Source organism: Medicago truncatula, chromosome 7, assembly GCF_003473485.1.
Source record: "Medicago truncatula cultivar Jemalong A17 chromosome 7, MtrunA17r5.0-ANR, whole genome shotgun sequence".
NCBI lineage: Eukaryota > Viridiplantae > Streptophyta > Magnoliopsida > Fabales > Fabaceae > Medicago > Medicago truncatula.
In genome coordinates, this window is record NC_053048.1 from 25,733,957 (window position 1) to 25,743,418 (window position 9,462).

The window sequence follows — 9,462 nt, forward strand, 5'->3', positions numbered from 1 at the left end:
AGAAAAATTATAGAAACAACCAGAATATAGATATCAGAGAACCAGATAACAGATAAAGAATAGCTATAATTTGTGATTGTTGTTTACTCGTATCCCAAGACGCTACTAATTATATAGAAAAATAGTACCATAACAGTTAATATTAATTAATTAATTATTAATTTAACCGTTTTAAAATCAATATTAACGTCTTTAATTTTATAAAATGTGCATTAAATGATTGTATTATATTTCATGTAACATACTAAAAACTAGCTTCATAACATTTGAAATTTAATAATATCTTCCAAATTTTTAAGTAATATATTTTTCTAACGAATAAAAATTAATTATAAAACCTCAAACACTAATTACTACAAATTTTTTTTTTTGAGAAATACAATTTTTTTTTTTGTTGAGAAATACAATTAAATTTTTAATTAGTATGTTATTGTAATTTTGTAACGGACTAAAATTTAAAATATAATTTATACAAGTTATTTTATTTTATGTAACCGACAAAAAGTTAATTATATAACAATTGAAATCTAATAGTAACTTACAAATTATTAGTTATTATATTCATTATAATTTTGTAACTTACAAGATTTTAATGTAACGTATAAATGTTAATCAAAATACTAATTATATTAATAATGATTTGATTGTAACGTACCAAATTTTTAATGTAATAAGGCAATGTAAGAATCTTAATCGAAACACTAATTTTATTATTAATTATTTGTTTGTAACGTACCAATTTTTTAATGTAACATATAAATCTTAATCGAAATAAAGGAATGCTATTGTGTTAGCCGACCCTAGTTTTTTAGTGGGAGAAACTCCAACTTCCCTCTAATTTTTTTTTGTCCTTCGTTCATCGAGGAGGGGTGGTTTTAGGTCATTTTTTGACCTAGAATCACCCCTCTACATCTTTTTTCCCCTTTTCTTTCAATCTAAATTTCACATCTATCAAGTTTTTCCTTTTGTGTTTTTTGTGATTTCGTCGTCTAAGTGCGGCGTTGTGTTGTTCGTCGTCTTGTGCGGCGTTTGATTTCGCATTTTGTCGCGGTGTTTGTTCAGTTCCTCTTGAAAGATCTACATCAGTCAATTACAAATTCAACCAATGATTTGGACGTCAACGTTGCAGATCCGGAAGCATGGGTATTTCGGTAACTTAAGTTTTATCATATTATTTGTAGGCATTTTGCTGTTATATGCTATTAATTTGGGTGTTGTGAGTTTGTTCGCAGATTCACCCTTTAAGTTTTATCATATCGTTTTGTTTTTGTCAAAATAAAAAAATCTTAATCGAAACAATAATTATTATTAATCTTGCATTAAAAATTAGGAGAAATTTTTGGAACAAATGCCAAATAGGATTATGATGAGGTGGACATCTTTAGAGGAGAGGAATCTTGGAATGGTGCATTTTTAAAAACTCTAAAATGTTAGTATAAAGATACACCGCATACACACTAATTTTCAAACGAGTCAATAGTTACTTTAGACTAAATATAAATATATTTTGAGAATAATGTTAATTTTAATACATTTTGAAAATAATATCTGTTTTCCGATTGGAGTATGTATTTTAATTGATATTTTTAAATTGAAAAGGAGCTAGGATAAGATTTTTGAAGTTCTATAAATTATGATTGATATATAAGCCTTGCAGGTATTGTGGATTTAGAGGTATGGCATATCAAAATCCAATTACGCTAAAATTCTCAATCCTGATAATTGTAATACTCGCTTTTGAGGCTAGAGAGATTACTTCTTATAGTAGAGTAACAGTTACAATCATCAATGCTGTAGCAAAAGATCCATACCCCACAAATATCACTCTTCATTGTAAATCGAAAGATGACGATTTAGGATTTCACACACTCAAGCTTGAAGAAAGTTACATGTTTTCATTCAAGCCAAGATTTCCGTTTGGAACATTATTCTTCTGCAGTTTTACATGGAAAGAAAGCCCCAACCGTCATTATATTGACATTTATGATTTCAAACGAGATAGATGCAAAAATTGCAGGTGGAGAATGAATAAAGATGGTGGGTGTAGGGATCATGATGGAACAGGATCGTTCGATGTTTGTATACCTTGGAAAAGTGTTGAATTAATGGATGTAAACAATACTACATCTGAAATGTAGCTTTCTTGCGTTTTTCACAATTGAAATAATGATAAAGAAATCAAAATATTACATATAAGTTGCAGTTTTTCACAGTTCGATGTCAAGTGTCAAAATCTATATGAATAAAGAAAAAACAAAACTTGTGCGGAGAGACTTAAATATATATTTTCCTAATAATATCAACTGTTAGATCAAAATACACGGTCAAGATCAAAGTCCAGTTAAAAATGCATGACACACATGATCTTTGTTTTGATCCCCTTCTTCGTTCATTCACCTATAAATCTAAAACAACATAATCTTCACTACAAACAATCTCAGCCCTATAGAGAGTATAATGAAATGATTTTGAATTGTATTGAGAAGTTTCATTAGCCTCTCTATTTATGGATAGAGATGACTGAATACATTAAAGAGTATTAATATGCTTCAGCTATACATGTACCTAAGGCAATTAATAAAATATACATCAATGTAAATATCTATAGTCAAACACAAAACCAAAATCTTCAATAATTGTAATCAATTGTAGTTATGTGCATGATCTCATGGTTGACTCCATGATGGTTACCAAATTGCATGGCATAATCAATCCAATGGTTGTTTACCAGGAAGCACATAGAACTCATGCAACACAAGTATTTCATAATATCATCATATCAACACATCATGAAAATCACACAAGTTCACTAAATACAACATGGTAAAACAAACAACGGAGGGCGCTCTCACCTTCCATAACTGTATGAGCCAAAAAGACCCAACCCAATTATCCTAAGCATTATCCAGCAAGGAAGCTTACTTCAAAAGCACCAAACTGACCCAATAACAAGGTCCATCAGCAAATACATCCGAGGCACTCACCTCGGCATTAAGGATGATGCAGCACGGATAACTAATCCAAATGTCATCTCAGGAAACTAACTCATTCCAGAACGAAAATTTTAGAAGCATCAACGTGCTCCATCGTTCATAGCATCATGGAACACATTCAAATATGATAAGCACTACCGCTTATCTTGGATTTAATTTTCCATAACAAACTGAGTTTATCTGATTTGAATTCAGCATGAAGATAGCAACAACCAAGAGCATATCACTTTAGAGCCACACTATAATTAGGGGGTCTTTCCCCCAACATATTCACTTATTTCCTACCTGTTCGTACACTGTTTGACTTTGATATAGTGCGTTTTGCAAGCACACCCCTTCCCCCATTTGGAAGAGCGTACAACCAGTAGCAGGGAACATCAACGTGAGTTCACCATCTGCTGAGGTGGTACATCCTTCAGGTGGTGCATCCCATGGGTTCACACATGAACATCGGTGCCCATTGTGGCACCTTTGTAAAACTGTAGTGAAAATGTTTTTTTTTTTGAGGGAGCCTGTAGTGAAAATGTTTTAATATAAATTGGATATTTGTTATTATTTAAATTATATAATTAAGAGCTTCATAAAATAAACCGAAAAAAAACTTTTGAATCTGTTGCAGGTTAATTTCGTAAGTTCTTCCTAACATACACACTAGTACGTATGCCATTATATTAGTCCATACAAGGAGGTTATATACCAATCCAAATCCACCCTTAGCATATGAAAACCATATCTTGTAACCTACTCCTAGTTTAAAACAGTAAAAGGGTACAAGAAAATATTCCAAACAAAGCTACCATTAGAACATACTTTTTTCAAGCTCTGGTTTTACAGAAATTGATTCACATATAACACTCATCCAATTTGCTTTTTTGGAGCTGAAAAGCAGGGTTGATCCAGGCTCCACAGCTGCACTGCATGCCAGCCCAGTTGAAGTAACCTAAGCGAGCTTTACAGCCCATACACACAAGTTTCTCCTCCACTTGACCTTCTTGTACTTCCAAGTCGATCCATATTCAATTATTCATAGTGTTAGTAAATGGTTTTGCAAGTAATTTTATGCCCATTTGTTTCAGTTTAATTAATAACAAGCTTCGTATTTTGAAAGCAAACTTTTAAAAAATTTCAACATTTTAATTCAAACATTTTAGAAATAAAGCTTAAAGATTTATTTAATGATTATTTTGAAAAATTATGAGTAACTTCTAATAACACAAGTTTCAACTATCTTTCAAAATAAAAGTTCTTTATTTTATAATCATAGCCAAATGAAGAGTTTAAAAACTATGAGCTATCAGTCTTACATGAACCCAATCTTATCTCATCATGTATATATTTTAGTAAATAATACAACATCATGGTGAAATATAGTTAGATGCATATGCATAGTCTTTAAACTCAATTAAAAAAGGGTTTCTACATCACATAAATTTTTTTGAACAAATAATTATTTTTCTATTCAAATTTTAGTCATTTTTTTATAATAATAAAAAAAGATTAAACAAATGAGACTCCTTATGGAAATTATAGGATAAGATGGAAATTTTCAAGTACCTGCTTGCATCCACTTCATGGGCTCAACAAATATTGAGGTGCAATCATCTGGTTGATTTTTATTTTCCCAGGATCCACTGCTTCTTTTATTCCACTTGAAGCTTGATTCTCCTTTTCCACGCTCATGGGAAATCATATTTTCTTCTGAAGCAACGATTCTTCTGCATTTCTTACACCGGTATATAAGTTCAGGTTTGGCCACAATTTCCGGCTCAGAGATACTAGTTTCAGCCATTTGATTTTTCTGTAGCTCTTCTCTGATTCTCCTTTTCCAAATGGTGTTATGCTTGAATCATGTGAAATTAAAGCAAATTAGAGTAGAAAAATAATACATACTCATATCTGGAACTGATAAAATGATTGTCCAACAGTGATTGATCTACACAGACTAGATTTATACCAGAGCATAACTGATTATGACGTTCCGAACAAACTTCCTTATAGTTCATATATTTAGGTTTTAGATTATAGTACCCGTGCACTAATAAATTGCAAATTGTATACACATCAAGTACAGCATGGTTAGTGTCCATGAAGAATGAACATATAATATGCTAATACATTGGTGCAGCATGCAAATTCGAGATTAAGCTAAAATGCCATGCGGTATTTGATGTAAATAGTATTACTATTGAAAAACTATAAAAGCTTTGATTTAACTAAATACATACAGTCACATACAAGTATCAGTACATTCTTTCACATACACATGACAATGACAACTCATGCCCTCTACTTAATATGCCAAAATCACGTACTGCCCAACATACAAATCTTAGTGGATTAATAGTTAATACACACGTCAGTAAATGTCAAGATCATGACACCAAATCCACATATATAGTTGGTCCCTTCACAACATTCAATTTTTATGCAAAGTAGAAAGTTAGGATCAGTTTCATAAAACTTCAAAAATAGGGATGAAATATTAATGGATGTGTTTTAAGCATAGTTTTGCATATAAATCTGTACTGCCAAAAATTCACCACTGCTATTTTAAGTGGAGCCATCAAAGCGGATTCCGGTCAACATGAGCCAACTTGCTCAACTTACCAAAATGGTGGGTTGAGTTGCTCCAAAACCAACTCACTATGACGACAAGTTGTTTTGACCAAGCTCACTAAACTCACAGGTTATTTAGGTTTGAACTGGGCTACTTAGTTCAACTCAATGTACTACTAGATTTGTCACCAAGTGTCGTGGAGTGAAGACGCTATATACATCGGATAGTAATGGTGCATTATTATGAGTCCCACATTGAGGAACTCTCACCTAATAAGCAGGACTTATAAATCTATGATATATTGGTCTTTTAGGATAGACTCTTTGTTTTGGCTTCGCTCATAACACACTCACCCACCCCTTTTGAGTTTGAGAAACCTAAATTCCTGCCACCTCCTTTTCTCATAGCAAGTTCAACATGCCATGCAAGTGCTGCATAGCATTGTGAAAGGAGCAGAAACCAAGTGAAAACCCACCTATTCTGAAGTCATGAATCTCTCACAAGTTTTTCATGAAGAAGTTTAGACACATGTCCTTTGACTTTCTCAATCTTTCAATAATTTTGTTTAACGTAGGTCGGTCACCCTTTTACTTCCCAACCCAGGTAAGTAGAACAGGATTATCCATTTTTCGGCTCACTGACGAACTTACTCATTTTAAGCTCAAACTACAGTTTGGGGCCTATTTGACATGCTACACTGACTATTAAGATTACAGCCTTAAAGGTTAAAGATGAAAAATATCAATTAAAGCTTTTTATATTCTCTATATCCATTACAGCCTTAAAGGTCAACATAAGGGATCAAACAATTCTGCAAATATTCTCAGTTCATGTTGGAGAAAGAAATAAACGGATCAATCAGATAAGAATTGTAAAATTCATAATTTATATACACAAATTCATATGTATGAGGTAGCATGCAATGACAAAAAAAACTAACTATGAAGTTCATCATCACCAAATTAGTCTCTCAGATATTAAATTGCTGGCTAAATTTTGATTTTTGTATCACCAAGTTAATATTTTTTTCACTACTTAGAACCTGTTTGAATTGACTTATTTGAGCTTATCTACTGACATAAGTTTTGTGAGAATATTTGGGAGAATTTATGAAAACAGCTTATGACAATTTTCATAAACTTTTTTCAACTTATTTTCATAAGTTCTTATAGCTTATAAAAACAACTTATAACATATACAAAAACAATTTAACGTTACTATATCTTCTGCTGTAAAAATAGCTTATGCAAACATATATATAAACGCTTAACATGATAAGCATTTGTGTTAGACATACAAGCATTTTATCAAACAGTGAGTAAGCAACTAATCATGCAGGTTAAACGAGGAGTGAATTCAAGCTAATAATCAATTTTCATATAGAGCAAAGCTTTAAACGGGGACTCGCAAGTGACAGTGAGATTGGACCACTCAAACTTATCGGTATTTGGATTGGATACCGAGTTTTTTAAAAAAAAAAAAAAAAAAACCAATAATAATAATGACTTAAAAAAGAGCAATAACAGTGATAATAAGAACTGAGAAGCAGAAAGAGAAAGAATGGGTTAGCACTTACGAGTGTTATTGTTAGTGGCGAATTTGAGAATCGGCGAAGGTTCTGGAAAAAACAGGAAACAAAGAATTATGGTCAAGTAATCGATCGTTTCTAGTGCGGCAGTCGAAACACTTTTCCATAAATTAATAAACTTTTTTTTTTTAAAAGGTAATAGTAATTTTGGTGAAATTCATAATAATTTTTAAAGTATTGAAATTTCAAACTAGTTTTTGATTGTGCTATCAATACTAAAATAATCATATTCCATGCTCACATAAATATTTTCATGTAAAACTGATATGATAATAAGTATTTCATTCGTTTCAAAATAAATTTCGTTTAAAGTTTTTACATGCATATTAAAAAATGCATTAATTAAAAGAAAGAGAAATGTTATTTTACTAAATTATCATAATCAACCATTGGTTTATTTTTCATTAAAGAAAATATAATACTCCAAGAATACATAACACTCTGTTTTAAAATGAGTGTCGTTAAATGACATTAATTGATTGTACTGAAGACTAATATGACAATATTAACAAAATATTCTAATGTTAATGATTATTTTGACTAACGAAGTTAATAATCAATGAGTATTTTAAAATTTTGATACATTGAGGGCTATTGTGGCCACTCCTTATACATTCAGAGACCAAAATGACTATTACTGATATTTTTTTATCAGGGAAACCATCAATTTAATCTTTACAATATTAGTCTATTCTTGATTTAATCCTTAAACTATTACTCTCTTCGTACTGAAATAGAAACAAAAGTGGTGGTTAAAAAGTCAATATATGTGTTTAATAATTTATCACATATTTATTTTTACTTATTCTAGAAGATGTATAGTTAAATAAAATGTCTTTAAACTATCGAAAATACATCAATTTTAGACATGGTGCATTGTGTTCTCTTGCATGTTGTATCCAATACATATTGTTTCCTTTTGATAAGGTATTTTATGCACAATTTTTTATTGTTTTCTATGTCTCAGGTAAACTTTTGAATTACTAGCGTTGGATTGTTCGGTCTTTGAAATCCTATTTCAAAAATAGATTTGTTCCGCCAATTCCACAAATATCAGTACGTTGTCGTGAAAGAAGTCTGTCAAGTAGTAGAATTATCTCCAATCACTTTTTTTTACGGAGGTTGTTAAAGATTCACTCCCTACAATCAAAAGAGAATAAATTAGTTATATAATTAGACGGGACAAGTCTGAATCATACATGAGTGGCATACACACAATCACGAAGGACATGAATGTTTCAACCTCTCTCGCACAACATGGACTAGTGGAGATACCAACCCTAAGGATCCAATTGTGAGCGTTTAACCAAATAAAGGTAAGGAACGATGAGAACCCTTCCAGTTCCATAAGGTCTTCCAATCACCTCCCACAACCAAAGATGTCTCTTGCTGCAAATTATAAGCACTTTGGACAGTAAACTGGTGGGTGTTAGTTCCTCCCCATCCAATAGTGTCTAAACCATCAGAATTAGAAGGGTTTAGGAGGGCTGAAATTTGATTAACAATGTCCATAGGAAAGTAATCCATCAAAAAAATGTAGGTCCCAAAAACTAGAAGTATTAAAATATCCCTAACTGAAATAATATTCACATGTGATTTATCAGTATAAGGGAAGATAGATGTATTACTCGAGACCCTTTTATCAAGCCAAAAGTTAGTACTTCTCCCATCCCCAATTTATCAAATAACATGAAACTGAAACTCATCCCAAGTTCCTACAAGCGCTTTCCATGTGGGAGAGTAGTAAGGTTGGGAGCTACTAATGTTATTAAGATATTATTTCAACCGTACTTATTGCGAAGAACTCTACATCAGAGCTTATATAGTTTCTTAATAAGATTATGTATTATATTAAAAAAGAGTGCCTTGTTCATATGATAAGACCGCTCGAGACCAAGACCACCATGCTTCTCATGGCTGAAAAAATAGAGGCCAATTTTATTTTTGAAAGGAATGTATGCCAACCTTTAAACTAACTAATAATGATTGATGAATTGAATTTAGAATGTTTGATAAAATTAACTGTCGAATTAGTTCTTTTATCCAAAGTGAAAAGTAGAATTCGTTTATTAACATTAAGTGATATAAAATATATTTCTTCTATTAAATATTTAATTGTTTTCCCTAAAAAGTTAATATTTTATTTTTAGTAACTTTATTATTATAATCAAACTAAAAATAAAATATTAATTTTTTGGAAAATCAATTAAATCTTAAATAAAAATATATTTTAAACTAGTTCATCTCAATCAACTCGTTCAAACGTTCACCTCAAATAAAAAACTAATTTAACAGTTAATTTTATCAAACATTATAAATTTAAT

The 9,462-nt window shown here is 31.1% G+C and overlaps 1 protein-coding gene across 1 annotated transcript; it reads right to left on the reverse strand.

The window, feature by feature from the left end:
* Window positions 1-3,579: 3,579 nt before the first annotated feature.
* Window positions 3,580-7,284, reverse strand: LOC25498227 (probable inactive dual specificity protein phosphatase-like At4g18593). Its single transcript, XM_013593111.3, has 3 exons — window positions 7,127-7,284; window positions 4,548-4,833; window positions 3,580-3,990 (listed from the first exon to the last, which is right to left on the reverse strand). Exons 2-3 carry the CDS (start codon window positions 4,780-4,782, stop codon window positions 3,836-3,838), a joined length of 390 nt encoding a protein of 129 aa, XP_013448565.1. The 5' UTR covers window positions 4,783-4,833; window positions 7,127-7,284; the 3' UTR covers window positions 3,580-3,835.
* Between the last annotated feature and the right edge of the window lie 2,178 nt (window positions 7,285-9,462).